Source organism: Physeter macrocephalus, chromosome 20, assembly GCF_002837175.3.
Source record: "Physeter macrocephalus isolate SW-GA chromosome 20, ASM283717v5, whole genome shotgun sequence".
Taxonomy (NCBI): domain Eukaryota; kingdom Metazoa; phylum Chordata; class Mammalia; order Artiodactyla; family Physeteridae; genus Physeter; species Physeter macrocephalus.
The window spans coordinates 52336455-52358841 of record NC_041233.1 but is presented as its reverse complement, the minus strand read 5'-3'; the positions used below and the strand labels follow the sequence as shown (position 1 = coordinate 52358841).

At 43.6% G+C, this 22387-nt stretch overlaps 2 protein-coding genes and 1 non-coding gene across 20 annotated transcripts in view; 1 reads left to right on the top strand and 2 right to left on the bottom strand.

The window, feature by feature from the left end:
- The window catches only part of NOC3L (NOC3 like DNA replication regulator), a 44884-nt gene extending 35194 nt beyond the window's left edge, over nucleotides 1-9690 (top strand). For 2 of the 6 annotated variants that reach the window (XM_007127234.4, XM_007127232.4), the window contains one exon: nucleotides 8967-9690. In XM_007127234.4, the coding sequence (XP_007127296.1) occupies nucleotides 8967-8984 (18 nt within the window). In that variant the 3' untranslated portion in view covers nucleotides 8985-9690. Of the gene's footprint in view, nucleotides 1-4753; nucleotides 4847-4954; nucleotides 4992-6951; nucleotides 7052-8966 lie in introns of those variants that run through there. The other 4 variants (XR_008616322.1, XR_008616321.1, XM_055081401.1 and 1 more) reach the window with 4 other exon arrangements.
- PLCE1 (phospholipase C epsilon 1) overlaps nucleotides 1-22387 on the bottom strand; it is a 328485-nt gene that overhangs the window by 3180 nt on the left and 302918 nt on the right. For 4 of the 13 annotated variants that reach the window (XM_028482059.2, XM_055081398.1, XM_055081399.1 and 1 more), the window contains 8 exons: nucleotides 18193-18356; nucleotides 16223-16484; nucleotides 13586-13704; nucleotides 9712-9840; nucleotides 7843-8052; nucleotides 4799-4957; nucleotides 3113-3331; nucleotides 6-2781 (listed from right to left, as the gene is read on the bottom strand). In XM_028482059.2, coding sequence (XP_028337860.2) covers nucleotides 2593-2781; nucleotides 3113-3331; nucleotides 4799-4957; nucleotides 7843-8052; nucleotides 9712-9840; nucleotides 13586-13704; nucleotides 16223-16484; nucleotides 18193-18356 — 1451 coding nt within the window. In that variant the 3' untranslated portion in view covers nucleotides 6-2592. The other 9 variants (XM_055081396.1, XM_028482061.2, XR_008616317.1 and 6 more) reach the window with 8 other exon arrangements.
- Nucleotides 733-805, bottom strand: TRNAG-CCC (transfer RNA glycine (anticodon CCC)). Its single transcript has one exon. It is a non-coding gene; the product is annotated as a tRNA-Gly (tRNA).

The window sequence follows — 22387 nt, the reverse complement described above, 5'->3', positions numbered from 1 at the left end:
CTTGTTAGTCTCTTTAAAGTGAAGGAGCAGAAATGTTCATAGTGTAGCAAGGTTTAAGGTTGTTCAACCAACAGAAACCCAAGCTCTGGTGACTGGGTTTGGGGGAGAGACTATTTCCTATAAACTCAACAGTGGTAGAACATGATGTTCCTGGGAGGTGGAACATTAGGCTATTTCTGCCCTGGAACATCACATTCTTTACAAAGATTTTTTTTTTAAACCATAATTAAACTGTTCAGCTTTAAAAAAAAAAAAAAAGGTGGACTTCTGTCAACTAGTTGAGTAAGTTAAATAATTATTTGTTTAGAAATTCTTAGATTATTATTAGGAGGTAACTCTTGAAACTTTAGAGGTGAATATTTCAGAACAAATAACATGAAATATTATATCACTCAGAAAGCAATAAAAATATTAAACTTGTTTTCTTATGAGCATATACAGAAAGGCCCTTCTTTTTTCACAAATGCTCTTTCTTCGAAACACCATTTGTAAAATTAATAACATGGGAATCTATATTCCCATAGATGCACCAGTGGCTATTACTATTATTATTATATCAATGGCTATTTTTATTTTTTAATTAAAAAATATTTATCTATTTATTTATTTGTCTGCGCCGGGTCTTAGTTGCAGCACAGGGATCTTCGTTGCCGTGTGCAGGATCTTCAGTTGCAGTATGCGGGATCTTTTAGTTGCAGCATTCATTTCTTAGTTGTGGCATGCGGGATCTAGTTCCCTGACCAGGTATCGAACCTGGGCCCCCTGCATTGGGAGTGCAGAGTCTTAGCCACTGGACCACCAGGGAAGTCCCTCAATGGCTACTTTTAAAGAGGAGCTTCCCCAAGTTTAGTGAAAGATGTGAGGTCATTTGACTGATTTTGAATATCTGCTTACTATAGGAAAATTGAGTCCAAGGGCAATTGTCTAAATTACCACCACCCTCCCTACTCTCCTAAAATATAAGCAACTAGTAATGCTCATTATAGCAAGCACATTATTTTAAAGTCAAATTTCTAGTGGAGTTGTATTCTTACGTACTTATTAATCTTCTGGCACACCGAGGGCTCTTTATGTGCAGAGTGTAATTTCACTCTGTCATTACGGAGGTTATAATAGAGAGGTGTGCATAACATTATCACACCTATGATTTATTTGATGCTAAGTTCTTGATATGGAAAACAATATTTGAAATTTTGATCACTGTCTTTATTGTGTGCTCACACACCCACTACCACTGTGAGTCACTTTCCAAAAGTTGGAGAGGCTTAGCATGGTACTTAGTCCTAAAGCTCACTGGGCTTTTGGAGACACTGCCTGTCTCGGTGACACTGTGGCAGGAAAGGAAGTGAGTCTGAACTTTAAAAATGGGATACCAGAGGTACCACAACAGAAAATGGGTGCTGAGCCTTCTCAGAGTCTGGAACAGCCCAGGGCTTCACTATTCTCTGCATATTCGCTATTATCTGATGCTATGTGATGTGGATTGCTGCCGTAGAGCCGAGATTTCTTCCTGATGAGTCTTTGCATACAGAACCTAAAAAGCCCTGACTCAAGATAATGGGATGTGCAGAAGTTCTGGAGGAGGCAGTTGCCTGTATTTGGCCTCGTCTGTTTTGAAAGAGCTTTCTTTGTAAGTGTATACGGAGCACCAATTGTTTTAGGAGTTGCTCCTTAAACATTGGCTCAATGTATCAGCCTTCTTTTGGGCTTTTATAAGGCAAATTTGGTCCTGTCAAGAGATATTAATAAATTCTTTAATTATGAGCTTCTACAAATATCTGATTGTGATGAAGACAGATGATGTAGCTCTGTAGTATAAGCGACAATGCCTTCACTGTGCAGTTGGCCTCTTGAGAATTTTAAATCTTAGAACTCTGATGGAACAGGTGAAAAGTGGGCGTTAATAATCCCTTGGGTTCATTAAGAAACTAAGTGAAAAGAAGAAATCTGTGTTTGGTTTCCTCACATGCTTTTTTCTTTTTTTAAATTCAGGTTCCATATAAATAGTCTGTTTTAAGATAGAATGAAATTTACTCTGTATGTGAATACCAAGCAGTAAGCTGGCAACCAAAGGCATGATTTACTGTAGGCTGTTATGTCATTTTGCTTTCTTTTTAATCATTACATCCTGGATGCCAGATTTTAATTTTTTTAACTGAGGCAGAAGAAGTGGAGGTTGTTGAGAGTAAATCAGACCTGAATTAGAAGAACATCAAACTAGACATCCAAAGGAATAAAAGCTGAATGGCCCATAGCAGCCCTTCAAGAATGTTCATATGAGTTACCAGTAATTAAGACAGTTCTGTGTCTGATGAAATAAGGCTGTTGTAGTTTGGGCAAGTTTGTTGTCCTCTTGGGGCCTTTAGTTATCTACAAAATAAGGAGATCTAAAATTATCAGTGCTGAAGTGATGTGTATCTTCAGAGCCCTTTTCCTGTAGGGTACCATTCCTACCTGCCTCGGGGACATTCTCCTCTTGGAAAAGACAAACGACAGTGTACAGACTGTGTCTTACAAAGCAGTGTAAGTTGACCCCCGGTTTCAGAACAGTGCAGTGACTCAGAATACCTGGGTAAAACGTGCTACCCCTGCTCACTGTCGATAGTCTATCGTGTCACTGGAGGACAAGCCGCCCACAGGTTTCTCCTCCTTGTTTTGGACATTTTCTGAGGCCAAGACCTGAGAAGGTGATGTGAGTCCTCGGGGCTGTTTAGTCGACTTGGTGAGCTTCTTGAGTTCGCTTGCAAAAGAGATGCCTTTTCTTTTGTCTTCTCGGGATGCCTGTGGAAAACGAGAATCTTCCATTGGTATTAGGTTAAAGCCAGGGTCCCCAGTCACATGACACTATCAGAAAAAGCCCTTTCTTGTTCGCTTTCTAGTAAGTAGAGCTTTGGAAAGCAGAGCTGAGGGACTCCCCTCTCAGGACTGCGTAAGCTCAGAGGGGAAGACATTTCTTTCCACACAGTGAAAACAGAGCCAAACAACATTCTTCCGACGAATTTCCTTGACTCGGGAACTTTCTCCTAGATTTCACTAGCTCCTGAATTTGATGACACTGTAGTTATGAATATCAAATAATTTGTGAAGAGAGAAAAATAACCTTGCACTTTACCTGCACTTGTTCCTTTAGCTTAAGGATAAATTTTCCTGCACCTTTCCACCTGCTTTGAGCTTGGAAAACACACTCCTGATCCAAAAGGACACGCTGGGAGGACTTTGGGGTAGAAGACTTCCTGTTGGCAGTGTCTTTCACCACCTCTTCCAAAAGCACATAATCACCCGGGTTCGGGTTGCTCAAGATGCTATAGGAATATTTGGCTTTGCATAAGGTCTGAAAGACAAGTTATGATCAACTGAATAAAGACACACTATCTCCAACACCTGCTTCACTGTAGATGAGACTTTGAGGTGGGAAAATATCAGACTTTAAGAGATGGAGGGGGTCTTTCAGATCATGTCGTCCCACTTCTCATACATTGTCATAGTTGTAGCTAGCTTATAGGAACTTTCCCACATTGCCTCATTTAGCGTCACAACTGTCCATGATTTAGGTGTTACTATGCCCATTTTTCAGACAAGGGAGTTTAAGCATACAGAGGTCAGGCAGATTCCAGTGGATGCACAGCTAGTAAGTAACAGAAAAAGGACTTGAACTAGATTTTCTGCATCCACCAAAGCTGGTAGAAATGGAAGGTCATGCAGACAGTGAGGGACAGAATCTTGACCCTCGGGAGCCTCTGTCCAATGAGGCTCTCTCTTCACCTCAGAGTCTTGGATGTTAGAACTTACCTGGTCTCACTTCTCATTTAGTACAAGATTATCTTTCATTTATGCATTTATTCACTCATCACATGTTTAGTGAGGGCTTACTATGTCCCAGATACTGTATATAGTTTGGGGAGTTCAAGGTCTATTAAGGAGGCTAATATTAACCAAACTACCATGCAATAAGAATAGCAAATAGCACTTAAGTAGTGTTTGCCACGTGCTCGGTGTTGTAATAGGCGAATGTGCTTTACGTATATTTACTTAATCTTCACAATAACTCTATAAGGAAAGTGCTAATGTACTATCTCCATGTTATCCGCATGGTAGCTTAGCACATGGTGTGCTGGAGTCCACTGGAATCAGATGTGGTGGTGGGAGGATTTACAAGATAGAAACTGGCAAATGCTACAAAATCAGGGCCTTTTTTTTTTTTTTTTTTTTTTTTTGAAGAGACCCAGTTTACCAGCACACCAGTGTAACTAAGGCACAGATGGTTCAATAACTTGTCCAAGCTCTCAGAGCTAGTAAGAAGTAGAGCTGGGATTTGCACCTGGAGCAATCTGATCTAGAGTCTGTTAACTGTTATGCTATCTTCTCAAGTGAGTGTTTAATAAATGCAAACCATAACAGGTCTTCAAAAGAAGGAAACAGAGTTCTCTGAAGCCATGTACACAGAGAAGCATGACCAGAGGAGGGGAGAGGGTCAGAGGAGGCCTCCTGCATGTCCTCTGAAGGATCCCTGAGAGATGGCCATTCAGTATTGGCTTAGGCCTTTCTGGGATGTTGACGTTCCCGCTCTGCAGAGCCACCTTCTAGATCCATTATCGAGGCTTCAGAGAGAGCCTGACTCACAGTAGATACTGGGCAAGTATCGTTGAAGGAATCAGTATTTCTCAGCCTTAAGAGGCACACTCTCCCTTGTCAGGTCCCCTTTGTTCTAGAACCTCATTCACAAAGGGAGCTGATATCTGATTTGTCCCCATAGTTCACACTGAGGACAGGACTGAGGTGAGGAAGGGGAGGCCTTCACCTGCTGAATGACGTCCTGCGCGGTGCTGACGCGGGGCGCCTTGATGACCGTTCGCGGTTGCTCTGGAGAAACGTCATGCACTTGGACAAAGAAACTCTCCTCCTCTGAGCTCAAGATCATCTCCTTGTCATCTTGAACGATGCTCTTCTCTTCCAGGTTCTATGTTAAAAAAGAAGAAAAGTCTGAGTAGATGGTAAGATGATGTAGAATAAGGAAAGAAAAACCTAGCAAAAATTTGACATGGATCTTGGTAACATGGAAACAACTTCTTAGCTTTATATTCCATATGCTAGTTACTATTTCATAAACTATTCTAAAAGGATATACATCTCTTCTTAGAGGAGGAAAGTACTGTAAGTTTCTGCTGATGTTGACACACTGATAAGGTTTGGTCCAGAACAAGCCAGTAGATCTGCTCCTATTAGCTGTGGATTTTGAGTCCAAATCAGCTAGAGATAAATTTGTAAAAAGACGATATGCCATTTTGCCAGTTACTAAAAGCCAAATAAGAACACAATAAATACATTTAAGAGAAATCTACCCATTCCCCCACAGACCTTGAGCACTTAGAAATGCTAGACATCTGAAACGTGAAACATGCAAAATCGGCATTCAGGCAGGCTGGATGAACAAAACCCACAGTGGAAAGGCTAAAACAATGACTGGAAGTAAGACACATCAAAATGAATATCGACAAAATTCTCAATAATTATGAGAATTGGTCATCAGGTGTGACGGCTTTTGGTGGGTTGGCTTTCAGTGAATTTTACATATATAATTATATTACATACACAGATATATCTATAGACATATGTATCTTTTAAAAAATTTTCAAGCGGTAAGGAAATATATCAATAAAAAGGCCAACTTCCCATTTCTACCTTTTTTTCTTTTTCTCTTCCACCTCTCCCATCTCATTCTCCACAAAAAACCCACTGTTGTTAGGTTGCATATCCTTTTAACCACCTGCTGTGGATGTACAAATGTATTTTTGTGTATGTGAATAAATAGATACAAAGAAACCCTGGAATTATGTGAATTTAGATATAATATGATCGTCAAATGGCTCCTGTTCTCTGTTAGCCCCATTCTCAAATGAGGTCGTGCAAAGTTGTCTCCCGCAAGGGGGAGGCAAGGCAAGTGGGCAGTAGGGAACCCCAGGTCAGGAAGTGAGGATGTGGCAGGAAGGCCCTCCAGTCCCCAGCATTCTAGCTTAATCTCAGCTCGGGCCACAGAAATGGTGCTACCTAACCAGAAGACTCCAAGAACCACTGTCATTGTCCTGGAAAATCCAGCCAGCCCCAAGACCTAGAACAGTCCCCACTGATTTTAAAGTCAAAATGGGCAACTGTCACCAGGTGGCGCCAAACTGTAGCCAGGACCAGAAAGGACTGGCTCCTGGGGCTTCTCACCAACCAGACGCACAGCCTCGCCCCAATCATTTCATTAATCTTGCAGTCGTGGTCCCTAGAATTTACACAACTGAACTGTTTTGACCCCATTCATCATATTATGAGTGAGGGGGAGAGAGCCATTGTCTATTTTTATTACATAAAACGAGACTGTACTCTAGTACCTGTGTTATACTACAACTCCTTTTTCCTCTTCACTTAAAAGACTGTGATCATTTCAAGTAAGTTCCTAAAGATTTTGCATAATATGTCACTGCATTGATTAATATATTTAACCAATCGGAGAGTGGGGTTGGGTGCTAATTCACATGACATAATTTATAATCTCAGGGTTCTGAAAGCTAGGATGTAAGTAAGCAAGACAAAAAACAAAAAAGTTCTAAGTTGCCACATAAAATAGCCCAATGACCATGCACTGGGAATTACTTCTAAGAGCACTCCTTAGAGCCTTACTCAGAGCTTATTAATGTTTAAGCCGTTTTCAGCCACATTAGAAGCCACAGATTATGACCATAACAGTAACCTTCATTTGCATATTCCTTTATAGTCTACTAAGCATTTCTCTACGTATTGTCTACATGTTTGGCATTAGTCTCATGATAATCTTTTTGAGTCAAGCAGGGTAGTTCCTCTCATAGATTTTACAAATTAGGGCATAGAGGTTTACAGAATTCAGATGAGCCATTGAAGGTCATCCATCTAATTTGTGTCAAAGCCAGGTTTGTCTGATTTCAAATCCAGCAGGTGTCAGAGGAGAGCATATTGACCATAGGAAGACACCTAACAGCTTGAGAGCCCAGAAGACAAGAAAATCATACAAAGCAGGCAGGCAAGATCAGAGGTAACAGACTGCAGCTTCATGGGCAAATTGCTTATGTATCTTACTAGTTCCACAAAGTAATTAAATGGAAATACTTATAGCCCAAATCTATCAGCTATGCCAGTGTCCGCTTGCATTCAATGCACGCTGAATTCATTTCGTCAATCAGTAAATTTGTATTGTGTGTTGCTGTGCAGCCGGTAAGCCTAGATACATGAAATATGATTTGCTATCTTTCTAGATGTATTTCAGTCATTTCGAAACTCTCCTCCCAACAAAGGCATATAAAGGAGAACTTGCTGTATTGTACTCATCAGAAAATGCTTCCCCTCTAATTTCTCCTCCTTTTTTCAAAATGCTTCTGTTCCACCAGCCTTTATTAAACATTCATTCCCGATGTCTCTACTGCCTGCTGTCATATACATTTTATTAGCTAAAACTTGAACAGGCAACAAACCCCCAAACGCAAAATGCCTACAAGGCCTTCCATTACACACTACTGTGACCCTCATAACCATGTCTTCACACAAACAGATAAAACACGACGCACCACTGATGACATGCTTAAGGAATCCTTCAGTTCTTTCTCCCTTTGTTTCCTAAGGGATGACTTTTAGACCGAATTTCTGTAACTTAGAGTTAACATTCTGAATATGTGCAGAAGAGTAAAATCAATTCTCCACACTTACTTAAGAAGACTATAAAGCACGTTGCAATGATAAGAAATTCTGAATTTGAGGCAGGCGGCTAGTGGTGAGGTGGTGAGTTACATATGAGCTGCTACAATGTAGGCTGCCCCAGGACACACTTACTTCCTGCTGGGTTTTTAAGACAATCCTGCCAACATATCCCTCTTCTGGAAACCAGCTGCTTAAAATCTGCATGATCTCTTCTTCTGGACCAATGGCTCTCTGGAATGGTTGTTTCCTACATTCATTCTTTTCTTTAGATATAAAATATTTTTCTTCCATTAAAAAATAGTCTGTGGCAATAGGTTTGGTGTCTTGATCAATGGTCAGACTCTAAAGAAAAAACAAAGGCAAATTTAGGCACACCTCTGAAGAGTGGGCAAAAGAACAAGTCTATTTTCATGGGGTTCGGATAGGTTTGATGTGCAATTTATAAGTGAAACCTACCCTGCAGTGTTGCATAATTCTTTGGGGAAGATCTAAGAATTCTCTTAGGTCCAAAAAGGATTGTTTATGTTCATTCCGGGCAATGACACAATTTATTCATAATCCCCAGACAGTATAACTATTTTTCCCACTGCTGGAATGAGACCTCTTACTGAATTAAAAACTTTAGGTTTTTCAATCCGTGAACTTAGCGCTTTGTAATCTTGCAACACAGGACCGAGGGCAAAGAACCTAGTCCAGCTTTTACCAAGATAAGCTCCCATTCTCCTTTTGGAAATAATCATCTGCTAGTCTCATCTGAATTCCTGGGAATTCCCCTTTCAATAAACTCTTTTGGCTGCATTGGGTCTTTTGGCTGCGTTGCTGCGCGCAGGCTTTCTCTAGTTGCGGCGAGCGGGGGCTATTCTTCGTTGCGGTGCGCGCGCGGGCTTCTCACTGCAGTGGCTTCTCTTGTTGCGGAGCACGGGCTCTAGGCACGTGGGCTCAGTCGTTGTGGCTCGCGGGCTCTAGAGCGCAGGCTCAGTCGTTGTGGCGCACGGGCTTAGTTGCTCTGCGGCATGTGGGATCTTCCCGGACCAGGGCTCTAACCTGTGTCCCCTGCATTGGCAGGTGGATTCTTAACCACTGTGCCACCAGGGAAGTCCAGAGTCACAACCTCTTAATTTTGTTTCATTTTATGATTGAGGCACTGATTGATTGTAAAGCATAATCCAGGCACATAAGGAGAACTTAGTAAACACTAGCCATCGTGATAGTTTCTCTTACTGATGTTTTCTTTCACACTTTTTTCTATTGTCCAGGTTACCGACAGAGGCTAAACTTGAAGTGAGTGACCAGAGAAGGCTGCCACCATCCGGCTTAGACTGAGCAAACATTCTTCTCTTCAGGCATCCCCTCCCCGCCCCCACCACCCGCCCCCAACAATGATGCAAGGACCAGAGTCAGCACTTGGCACTGCTGCATCTCACTTGGAGAAGCAGAATTAACTGGGGATGGGGTGGGGGAGCAGAAGATTCTCAAGAAGACTCTGCCCCCCTTACCCCAGCCCTTGGTCTACGGTCGATGCTGGGCTGTGGATTGTGTGGGGCAAGGCAGCTACTACTACAGCAATAATTCAGGGCACGAAGCTTCCAGGAGCAGGTCAGTCGACACTGTTAGCTCCATGATAGGGCCAGCGTCACTCCCTCCCCAGTCCTGCTTTATAGCCCTGTGATTACTCACGTAGGGTGACAGTAATATGCTACTTTTTATGGGTGGTCCGTGGAAATGTTTCCTTACTTTACATCATCCTATTTTATAACGTCTCCAAAACCCCAACAGTGCTTTGTGATAGTAGACACCGAAGTTCATGGACGGACTGATTTAAAAAACAAAGCCCCCCAAACCACTTGGTAGTAGCTTCTGATTGATAATCTATGAAATCTGACACAAGCTGCTTTCTCTGACTTTAAGTCCGTTGTAAAATGTTGGGCAAAATGTTAACCTGTGCCTAGAGATTCCCCTCAAAGCAGAACTGTTTATTAACTACAGGCTCAGTGAACTTACTTGTTGGAGAAGCTGCTTTGCCTTGGTGCCTCCATTTATGGAGAAAACAGCAAAGGGCTCTGGACCTGGGACCCCATGTACTGTGACTCTGTGAATCTGCAAACATTTTCTTTCTTCTGTATTAAACATCTGTCAAGGAAGATCACATGGTTTCTCAATCATTTACATTCTCATATTGTTTCTAGGCTACACCAATACAGAAGTGCTAGTTCTTAGAAGTACGTATAGGGACACATAAATGCAAAACAAGAGCATCCTTTTATAACCAGATGCATCTTTTTGTGGTTCAACAGGCAATGGTGCATCTTGCTTAATGGTCTAGTAAGAATATTTAGCAGCAAACCACCAAAATATTAATTTATTTTAAATAACAGTGTCTCTTTCCATCATAATTAGATGACTGATATTATCTGAAATGTATGTCAGTCCTTACTTATGAACTGACATTCAACAGTGTCTGTTGAGTTCCATCCCTCTTCAGGGCACTGGGCTGGAATTTTGGTTGGTAAGATGATAAATAAAATATTCTGGCCTTAAGGAGCTTGCTGTCCAGGCATACAAATAATTATGATACAAAAAGTATTTCTGTTAGGAGGAGTTGGGGAGGTGTATAACTCACAAGTCTTTGAGCAGTTTGTATATTAAGATATATTCATTCATTTAAAATACAAAATCATTTATGGAGGGCTGGCAGTGAATCAGACATTTTGCCTGCCCCTGGGGATTCAGGGAGAAATGGGACATTATCCCCGGCTTCAAGGGCTCCCAGTTGAATAGAACAGCTGGAAGAGAATGGACAATGGACAATTATAAGAAGCATGGTAAGTTCCTTGGGAACCCAGGTTTGGAGGAAATCAGAGAGCACCTCCTGAAAATGGTTACCATCTGAAGGCCCAGTGTGAATTAGCAGATAAAGAGTGGGACGAGAACATCCCAAATACTGGTATAGCCTGTGTACAAAGCGTTAGAGGTGGCCTAAAGCAGGGCATTCTGGGAACCTCATTGAATTCTGTGAGGTGATGGAGGGGAAAAGGCTGCCTAAGTATTTTGTTTAGCATGCATTTTGTTTTTATTTGGTGTGGGGGAGGAGAGGTTGGCTGTTTTGTTATGCTTGTACAATGTGTTTTTATTATTTATTTAATCAATTATTAAGGCATGATTTGCACACCATAAAATGCATGCATTTTAATTGTATGGCTTAGCCTGCACTATATTTTTAAAAAGTTGAAATAGTTGCCAACATTTATGCCAATCCAGATGTCCTGACAGTCTTGAAAACCAAAATATCTGGCAAAACTGCTTGGCAACAAAGCAGCTGGAGCTGAGAGCAGGGTGGCAGCTGTCCCTTTAAATGACCCATGAGCTCTCGGCTTTCCCAGAGTCTCTGCCCAGTCCACATACAAACGTTATCCTGAGAGCAACGGCAAGCCGAGCAAGGGTTTTTAACAGAAGAGTGACATGGTCAGATTTGAGTTTTAGATAGAACTGTCTAAAAGGCCCTAAAGGAGGACATACAGAGGTGGTCAAACTCAGAGGGAGGGGGACCAGTTAGGAACCCACGGCCACAAGCCAGGTGAGAATGAACGAGGGCCAAGATGGTAGGGACAGATAGAGATGAATGGATTTGAAAGAAACTAAGGAGACAGATTTATCAAGTCTTACATGGGGCGGTGAGAGAGAGGGAGAAGTCCAGGATGATCTTCTGTTACTGTCTTGAGCAATGGAAGGTGATGACTTCCAAGGTCAAAGAACACATACTTGCCAAGCATATATGCTGCTGCCTGGGATATACCTAGGATGGTATGGTGTGATATAATTGAAAATAAATATTTGGTCTCTGCTCATCGTTCCTGGCACACATCTTCTAAACCCTCGGAATCTCTGGAGTGACGAGAGTTTTCTGTGTGCCTATAAGGTGACTTACGGCTGGAGGCCCCTAGATGGCTTCAGGATGGGAGCTGATCTCCAGAAAGACCAAGTCATGATTAGATGGTTGGAACTTTCAGCCCCGGCTACTGCTGACTTCAGGGGAGGGGAAAGGAGCTGGGGGTTGAGTTAGTCACTAATGGCCAACGATTTACTCAGTCATGCCTATGCGAGGAAGCACCCATCCAACCCCCTAAGAGACGGGATTCTGAGAGCTTCTGGGCTGTTGAACACATGGAGGTGCTGGGAGGGTGGTGTGTCCAGAGAAGGCATGGAGACTCTGCTCCCTCTCCTCATACCTCACCCTATGTATCTCTTCCATTGGCTGGTCCTGAGTTGTATCCTTGGTAATAAACTGGTGATAGTAAGTAAAGCACTTTCCTGAGTCATTCAGGAGTCGTCATTCTAGCAAACTACTGGCCCTAAGGAGGGGGTTTGTGGGAACCTCTTGGATTTATAGCTGGTCAGTCAGGAGTACCAGTGACAGCCTGGGACTTGCAACTGGCATCTGAAGTGGGGACAGTGCTGTGGGACTGAGCCCTTAACTTGTGGGATCTGATGCTCAGCCCAGGTAGATAGTGTCGGAACTGAACTGTAGGACACCAAGCTGGCATCAGAGAGTTGGAGAAGTAGTGTCGAGAAGACGCCACACATTTGGTGTCAGAAGTATTGTGAGGAAGAATGGTTCATTCACGGTATGTGTGGGATCTTCAGCTCTAATAGGTACTGAGGGCAACCGACCCAGAAGTGGACACTAAGCTCTGCCTTGCCTTTCTGAAAGCATCTAATTCTTGCTCTTAGTTACCAGGCAGCCCCGTCCCTGCTTCCCAGTCCTCTGCACCAGGCAGAGGCAGTACCTCCCCCTACTTTGGCCAAAGTGCTGTGCTCAACTTCGATCACTCATTGAAGGGAAAAGGAGGAGAACTTAAGAAAACAAGGTGAGGGACAGAGAAAGAGAAGAAACTGTCAAGGTTAGGGTAAGAGAAGCAGAGGAGAAAGCAGGGCTATTCAGAGGTGGCAGCAGCAGTGGCTAAACCCAGCGCCATTGTGAGCACAGAAGGTGCCTTTCCAAAAGTTGTTAGGACCCTGTTGAAGTACAGGATTGATGCAACCATGAATAGATTATTAAACATGTAAAGAGGTGATGGATGGACACCCTTTTATATTAATTTTTAAAGAGCAAGCATAGTGGAATTAACCAGTTAATTAAAAGAGAGTTCCTTGTTTAAGCAAACAACCCTGCATTACTGGGGTGAGTGCTGGTCCAGTGGTTCTCCAAGTTCAACAGCTTGGACTTTACCTGGGGAACTTGTTAAAAGACAGCTCCTGTAAAGGTGGCCCTTTTTGCGGTGTTCCTCTCCCACTCCCAAGAGTGCAGATGCTGTGTCTCCCCAGGTGCCAGGGGATTGCTATGCTTGCACAGTTATGTGTCGCCAACGGCGCCTGGCTGCTCACCCGACCCTGCTCGCCTGTGACATCTGCCCCTGGACTGCTGAAGAAGCAAAGGATTTTCCTCGTCTAACCTAAACTTCCTAGAAGTATCAAGATGCTTCCTAGCAGGCTTTGCATAATTAGCCTTTTCCCCGTGTTGTTATTTTTGGCTCACTTCCCTGGTAGGCACTATAATGTACTCGTTCAGAGTATGGGCTTTGGCACTAGATGAACTTGGGTTTATATCTGTGTGACCTCAGGGGTACTTAGCTCTTACCTTCCTTTGTAACATGGAGATGATACTAATAGCTATTTCATGAAGTTATTGAAAGGATTAAGTGAGTTAGTATATGTGTAAAGTGCTTAGAAAGTGTCAAGTGTCAGCCATTATTATTATTATTATTTCCATAGCTACCTAATCAATAACTCAAATGGACCACATTCCTGGACCACAAGAAAGCCTGCCTCCAGCATAGCAATCCCCACAAAGAAGCTGAGTGAAATAGAACTTAATTACCAAAGAGGCCGGCATAGTATTGCCAGAGGAATTTTCTTCCATCCTCCTGCTGTTTATGAATAAACTAGAGATTTCCAAGACTTCATTGTGGAGGTTTCGCAGCTGAAGATGTCGATATCCTGGAACAGTGCAGAATTGGGAAAAGCTTGTTAGCTGTGCACTGCAGAGCTCTGCAAAGGAGATCCCCCAGGGAGGTCAGTAAATGATAGGGAGAAATAAGACTTTAAGATGGGCAGGGGGGCTTCCCTGGTGGCGCAGTGGTTGCGCGAAGATGGGCAGGGGTGACAACCAACTGATGCCTTTTCCCCAGGACTGTTGCCCCAGGGGACAGTTTGGGGCTACCTAGTGGTAGTTAACTTGTCCAAGGTCTGTTTTTAACTTAGACTCAAACTGAAAATTTTAAACTCAAACCAAATATAGTAGGAAAACCTGATCATTTTTGTTTATCAAGTCATCTAGAATTACTGTTCTACAAATTTTCCATTTTAGAACAGCTTTAGTGATAATAAAATATTCCAACAATAGGGGGTTGGTTAAATAAGTTATGGTGTGTATTTGTACAAGTATAAAATGGAATAATATGCGGCTCTTAAAAGTGGTAATGAAGGGCCTCCCTGGTGGCGCAGTGGTTGAGAGTCCGCCTGCCGATGCAGGGGACGTGGGTTCGTGTCCCGGTCCAGGAGGATCCCACATGCCGCGGAGCGGCTGGGCCCGTGAGCCATGGCCGCTGAGCCTGCGCGTCCGGAGCCTGTGCTCCGCCATGGGGAGAGGCCACCGCAAAAAAAAAAAAAGAAGTGATAAAATAAGTTATGGTGTGTATTTGTACAAGTATAAAATGGAATAATATGCGGCTCTTAAAAGTGGTAATGAAGGGCTTCCCTGGTGGCGCAGTGGTTGAGAGTCTGCCTGCCGATGCAGGGGACGTGGGTTCGTGTCCCGGTCCAGGAGGATCCCACATGCCGCGGAGCGGCTGGGCCCGTGAGCCATGGCCGCTGAGCCTGCGCGTCTGGAGCCTGTGCTCCGCCATGGGGAGAGGCCACCGCAAAAAAAAAAAAAGAAGTGGTAATGAAGATGTATAGCTATTTACCTGAAAAGTTGTTCACTACATACATCAGTAAGTGAAAACCAGTAAGTTGCAAAACACTAAGATTAGTAGGAAGCTTACTTGTTCAAAATATATACTATATGCTAATATGTATATACATGGGTAGAGGTGTAAAGCCTGCAAAAGATATATACCAAAAGTAACTATTTTGAAGAGATGGAAAAAAGGATAATTTTAAAAAACTGTTTTTGCTTCTCTGTACTTTGTCATATTTCTGTAATAACTGTGATGAACTGAATGGTGTCCTCCTAAAATTCGTATGTTGAAGCCCTAACTCCCATTACCTCAGAATGTGACTCTCTGGAGATAGGGTCTTTAAAGAGGTGATGGGAAAAGAAAAAAAAAAAAACAGAGGTGATGGGGTTAAAATGGGTCATTAGGGTGGGTCCTAATCCAATATGACCAGCGTCCTTATAAGAAGAGGGGACCGGAGGGCAGACACGGAGAAACACCAGATGCTGTGCACACAGACCAAGGGATGGCCCTGTGAGGACACAAGGAGAAGCTGGCCATCTGCAAGCCAAGGAGAGAGGCCTCAGAAGAAAGCAAACTTGCTGAAACCTTGATCTTGGGCTTCCAGCCTTCAAAACTGACAAAATAAACCTCTGTTGTTTAAGCCACCCAGTCTGTGGTATTTTGTTACACAGCCCTAGCTGACTAACACAGTGACCATGCACTACTCACACAATGGAGAAGAGAAACAAGGAAAAACCAAAGAGTAGGAGACTAACATGTTGGTGGTGCTCAGAGGCTGGCAGGGTATGGCTGTGGGAGGAAGTTTGTCCTGGAAACTTGGTACTCAAAGGAGGTCAGCGGAGTCAGCATCCCTGGGGCTTGTTAGAAAGGCAGAATCTCCAGCCCCAGGCCCACAGTATCAAGGTCTGTATTTTATTACTAAGAGCCTGGGTGACTCACCTGCACATCAAAGTTTGAGAAGCAGTGCACAGACGTTCTGGACAGGGGCGACAAGCTGACGTTTCCCCCAAGGGCCATGGCAAAGCCCACGTGCAGCAAGCCAGCAGCTCTGGCCTTTGCTCAGAATTCTCCACCTTCCCTGCTCTGCACCCAAACCCACCCCCGGCTTCTGACACTGGACTCCCACCAGGCACCGACTCCAACCTCGTCCCACTCATGCCACAGCACACCCCAACCCCCCCTGTTCTCGGTTTCCTCTCCTCACGTCAGTCCCTGCTTTAAACACGCCAGGGGTGCGGCGGGCACTACCTGGGGAGGGATGTATGGGGACAAGAGCACAACGAATGCCGCTCCAACATCAGCAACAGTGGGAGAGGCTGCACTTCATAACAGACGTCGCCAATAACTTCGCATTTTAGAATAACGTAAAAGAAAAACGTCTTTTGAGACATGCTCAAACAGTGTTCAGACTTGTATTATTTGCTTCTGCCTCTTATTTTCACTTTTTAATGTGAAAATTTCAAACATATACAAAAGTAAAGAGAGGCGTGTAATGAACCCCGGGGCATCCATCGCTCAGCTACAATGATTATGAACTTCTGACAATTTGATTCTACCTCGCTTTAGAGCCTTGAGGGGGATGATTCTCTGAGCAGTTACCACCGAGCTGTTGTTCTCCACAACGGCAAATCGAAGAAATAGGAGATCTTCAAAGTGAACCCGGAAGAGGAACTGTTCATTCCACATGGGGTTCAGAGTATTGCGGTGGATGGGCTTCGTGCGGAAGTGGCAGCTATCCAGGGCCATGCCCAGGACGTCGACCTCTATACACGGGCTTCCCGTGCTGTTACTCGGGCACACGTTCTGCCCAGAGACAATCTGAGGAGGAAGAAGGATCAAAGTCACTGAAGATGCGAAAGAGACAGAGGTCGCCTCTGAGCCTCATCACTTCCCTCCACAAAGAAAGACAAAGAACCCTCTGGAATGGACCAGGTAAATAATTAATAAGGCTGCTAAAAAAAGAGAAGTTATCATAATCAGGTAATTGCATGACTGGAACCATGGTAAAATCTATTTTGTCAACGGCTTCCACCTAACTATAACCTTTCAACTGTCAACATGTTCAAATATCTTCAAAAACCATGTAATTAAGATGAAATTAAGTTTGTCAAGAAGTTGGGAAAAAAGAGGACCTTATATATGAAACCACAAATGTGTTACTTACGTTCTGTTCAAAGTGTTTTAGGTGTATCTTTTACAACTTCAAAAATTTTTTCTTGAATAGTTAGGTTCTGGAGCAAGTCACAGGGAATGTTGTTAAAAATTCATAGCCTTCTGTCAACATGAAGCTATACTCAAGTCTAGTGAAAACGGTCACACGGAAAAGGAGCTACTGCTCTACTGTCTTAGGGAAAGAGAAAAAGCAGTTTGGTGGTAGGAAAATCTCTTGAGTTGGGATCTCCCAGGGTTTTGAGGTGTTGTGAGCAGAGGCTGCTTGGCATTCCTCCTTTGGAGGGAAACAGACAAGATCTAGAGTTGGATGGAGGGATAACTTCATCGCTCCCCGTCTTTTCTATCACCCATTCAGTGTTGTGTTTTGTTTTTTTTTTGTTTTTTTTTTTCCCTCAGCTAAGAGGGAGTGAGAGAGGCTGGAGATAAAAATGAGTAATGAGCTACCAGGACTCTGATGTTAAGGGCAGTCTGTGGAGTTTTGACAGTTAGTTAATTAGGCAATAAAAGGAATAAGGAAAGGCCAGGAATGACAAAGGTTAAACTGTAAGGAGGAAAGATATTTAATTGATTTGTACATTGATGCCTGTTTTACCTTTTATAAGAGCTTGTTAGAGTTTAAGATGACCTGCTCTAAGAAAGAGCTCAGCTTTTATGGGATGCACTGAGAGTTATGATTCTGAGGGCCCTGGAAGACAGAATTACCATCATCAGTATGGAGGTGGTAGCAGGGATCTCATAACTCCACCTACTGGGCTCTAGCGAATACAGCGCCTGGTGACTGCATACCTAAACCTCAGCCGCTGCTTTCTGAGAAGTAAAAAAATTCTTTTGGGAACTAAATCTGCACCAACAAAATTGTGACATGAGAGTTTTGTAACGCCTTGAGTTCAAAAGGCATTACACCTTAGAATCCCAATAGAATATAGGAAGGGCGGGCTTCCCTGGTGGCGCAGTGGTTAAGAATCCGCCTGCCAGTGCAGGGGACAAGGGTTCGAGCCCTGGTCCAGGAAGATCCCACATGCAGCGAAGCAACTAAGCCCGTGCGCCACAACTACTGAGCCTGCGCTCTAGAGCCCGCGAGCCACAACTACTGAGCCCGCATGTTGCAGCTACTGAAGCCCATGAGCCTAGAGTCCGTGCTCTGCAACAAGAGGAGCCACCACAATGAGAAGCCCGCGCACCGCCACGAAGAGCAGCCCCTGCTCGCCGCAACTAGAGAAAGCCCGCGTGCAGCAACGAAGACTCAACGCAGCCATAAATAAATAAATAAATAAATTTATTTTAAAAAAAAAGAATATAGGAAGTGCTTAAACACCTTCCTAGATTCTATTGGGACCATCAGGGCCAGACTTACAGTTAAAGAATAGACGGCAGGCTCCATGTTGTCCAGGTCTCTTTCCAAGGGAGAAAACTTCTGATACATGGGACAGTTCTTGTCCCACAGAACTGGGGGTTTCAGAACATAACCACAGCCACCGTTGGCCTCAAACATGGCAGCATTTAAATGTAAAGGGAGATCTGCAAAACAGTCAGCATCACTTGTTACTTTGTCACTAAAGTGTCATCTTACAAATTGACTTTTTCAATTTTCCCTAAGCTTAAGCAGGAAGAAGAGAGAACCAACCACTCACTCCATAGATTGAGTGCCTACTATGTGCCAGCTCGTGTTAGGCACCAGAGATACAGCAGGAAATAAGACACAAAATCCCCATCTTCATGGAGCACACTGTCTATGGGATATGCCCCATGTTCCCACTCCAACCCAGGAGCCGCTTAAAAACTCCTGCCACTTAAAAACTCCTTTTGCAAATTAAAATTTACAACATCCTTCCAAAAAATAATCTGTGAAATACCTCATTTTATACTGAATTTTAGAAAGGCATAATGGCATTTTCTTATCCCTAAACACCAAACCATGAAAACAATTGTACGACCAATTCTTGCTTTTTCAAACGTAAGATAAAATCTTAAGACTCCAGGAAAGATCAGGAGAAGAGCCAGAGAAACATATCTTTTCCTTGAAATTTCAATTTCAACTCATAAATCATAGTGTTTCTACCTCTATTTTTAAACTGTAGTTAAATATGAAAAAAAAATCATTATCACATGTGATTCCCATTATGTCCACAGTCCCCTCCATAGTACACTCTGGGAACCCTCACAACAGCTTCCAGTCTTCTGTGGCCAAATTTTATTTGGCAGAGTTGTTTGATGAACGGTTGGATCCCTGAACGGATTTTGGGCTCTTACACACTCAAATGCTCATCTGATGGCACAAGTCTGTAGAAAAGTTGCATTCCAAATGAGCAAAAAGTTTATGAGACACACCTGACAAATGTTCCCTCTGATAGATTCCTTCCATGTGCAGAATGAACTCTGATACATGGACCAACATCAAGGAAAAGTGTGCTAAATGAGCACCACAGAGCAATGAGAAGTTGGCCTCTCCTCATCTCGTGTGTGAAATTTTTCCCCATTCGTGGGGTTGGCTGGGATTGTGTGTGGGAATTTCTAGGGTCAGATGTCTTAGACACATATCAAAGCTCCTTGGACCTCCGTCTCCCTATCTACAAAATTAGTGCATTGGACCCCACCTCTCAGACCCCTTCCAGCCCCAATATGACTGATTCATTGAGGCCAATTGTCTTGCCTGCAGTGGGAGAAAATTCTCTTCCCAGGCTGCTGTGACAGAGGATCGTAGATGTGGGCGGAGGATGTTCAGAGTGAAGCAAAGTAGCTCAGGAAGAGTTGGTAAGTAAGAAATGGATAGGGCTTCCCTGGTGGCGCAGTGGTTGGGAATCTGCCTGCCAATGCATGGGACACAGGTTCGCGCCCTGGTCCGGGAAGATCCCACATGCCGCGGGGCAACCAACGCCGCGAGTCACAACTACTGAAGCCTGCGGCACGTGCTCCACAACAAGAGAAGCCACCGCAATGAGAAGCCCGCGCACCACAACAAAAGAACAAAAAAGCAGCCAAAATAGACTAAATAAATTTAAAAAAAAAAAAAAAAAAGAAATGGATACAGAGTATATTGCTAAAAAAATTACAGCAGCTCACACTTACTGCACTCTTATTATGTATCAAGCCCCATTCTAAGAACTTGTGTGTATTAGTGCCTCCCAATAACACAGGCGGTAGATTCTTTTAGTATTCTCATTTTTATAGATGAAGAAACTGAGGCACACGAAGTGAAAAAGCCCAAGGCACATAGCCAGTAAGAGGTAAATGTTAAGGTTCGAACCCAGACAGCCTGACCCACAGTTCCTAATCTTAACTACCGAGCCATTTAATGTACATCTCACAGGCGTGTCATAAAGATAAGTGAGGTCATGTACAAAAACCCCTACCCCAGCATTTGGCACATAGAAGGTGCTCGATAAACAGTAGGTACTAAATTATGATTATGATGTCAACACTCATTTGGGTTTGAAGTCTGATTTCATTAGCACTGTGTCTGTCTTTGTAGCTTTCCAAAACTTCGAAGCACTTTTGCTTAACTAAAATCTCTTTTGATGATTTGGTATGTAACACAGAACCACATGGAGCTGCTCAGTTTGGAGTAAAGGTGGGACCTTAAATCTCGCCCTCCTACTGTCCCCTATAGGTGGTCCCAGAACTTCATCTAGGGCTATAGTTTTAAAACCTCTGTTTTAACCAAGTGAAAGAATGTGCATAGATCTATGTAATCCCATCACCCCTCAGTCAGTGCATGGGATGGCAGATCAAGCAAATCCTTATCTTTATGTCCTTCTATTCATTTAAAAACCTGTATTAAGTGGAAACCATTCTCATAATCATTATCCCTATATTTTGAGGCTGGAAAAGTCATCAGAAAGGGTGTGACAATCATTCAGGAAAGGGTAATAAATACTAATAGAAGTTTTTTCTTTTGAGTGGGGCTGCATTTCTACATACTTGTAGGTCCTGGGACATGAGGCAGAAATCATTCTGCCCCAGATGGAAAGAATTTTGAGGGGCTGTTGCCTGCAATAACCAGGGTCTGCATACTAGACTCAAGTCAGTTTCCAAACTCAAGAGTTGGTTTTAATGAGTGTAGACCTGAGCTATTTCTGGTTCCAGATCACTGCAGACCTTCTTGGAGTTGATGGAGCCATTAGAGATCTTGGGAAGAGATGACCCTAAGTCCATGGACACCGCTTTGGGGCACTGGGGTCCCCTGAAATTCAGGAAGTGTAAGGCAGATGACCCATGGAACGTATCTGGAGGCTAGAGGGGCGCTGGGAGGGGGTTCTTTGTTATTTGGTTGGCATGCTTCATGGAAAACCAAGCACTCCTTAACCCAGGAATTCTTTTTCAAAAATTAAAAAATAGTGATTCCAACGTTGACTCTTCTCTGTCTATTTGGACTTGAAGTTCACATAGCAATACCTAGAAGAGATCTGGACTCAAAATCAAGAACTATAGGTTCAGACGGCAGTGGGGCTCATTGAGACAATCTGTTAGCTCAGTGCAACATGCATTTATTGAGCATCTACTGTGTGCAAGGGATTGACCAGGCTCTACCCCAGTGTGCAGGAATGAAGACCATTTTTACAGATGGACACACTGAAACTGCATGTAGCGTGAGCTCTGCCCAGCGTGGGAGATTTTTAATCATTGCTTGCTGCCTGGAATCAAGAGAGGTTATATGGCAGCACTCCCTCCTGAGCTGGAAGATTATGCAGAGAAACCTGAGGATGAATCGCACAACACAGCCTCCTGCCCCACCCCGAGCGGGGCAACAGGAACATGCACTCCGGCTTGATTTGGGAAAGAGACAGAGCCTTCAGGGATGAGTGGAGGCCAAGGTGCAGCCTCAGTGTGTGCTTCCAGACCACAGAGAGGCCCAAGGAGGGGCAATACCCGTGTCCCCTTCAGCTGTGACTCCCTCCACCATCAGTGGGGCCGGTGTGTCTGCGCCAGCCTAGGCACTTCAGGAGAAAGGACACGTCCCAAACCAAGTGCATTTCCATTTCCTTGAGAAAACCATTTTGCTAGTTATTTCAGTTCACTTAAAATATTTCAGTATCATCTCCACCAAGGGCAACAGCGGACTTGGGGCTATAGACGGGGCCAGAGATATAAACCCACAAGCCACTTGGGACAGATTGAAAATAACTTTTTACAGCTTTTAAAATATTTCACTATTATTTCCACTTGCAAGTCCAAATCATACTGTTTTCATAACTTATCAAAAGCACTTAATGGTAGCTAACGTTTGTGGAATGCTGTCTGTGCTCCAGGCACTATGCTGAGTATGGTATTTCACCTGCATTACCTTACTCAATTTCAATTGAAACGAGCAAATATAACAAAGGCAAGAAAATATGACTGATGTCTCTAACCAGGGTCAGCCACAAAGGGGCTCTGGTGGTGCCAGTGCCAGGTGGCTAGCTGGTCCCAGAGCTACAACTGTGGTTTGACCTTGGCTGCAGACAGGGCTAAGCTGTGGTCGATGGGCCAGCACAGTTGGTTAGGATCTGATTCAGTTCATGTGACAGGAAGGAGAAGGGTGCTTGATTGTTCAAAGAGAAGACTCTGGTTTT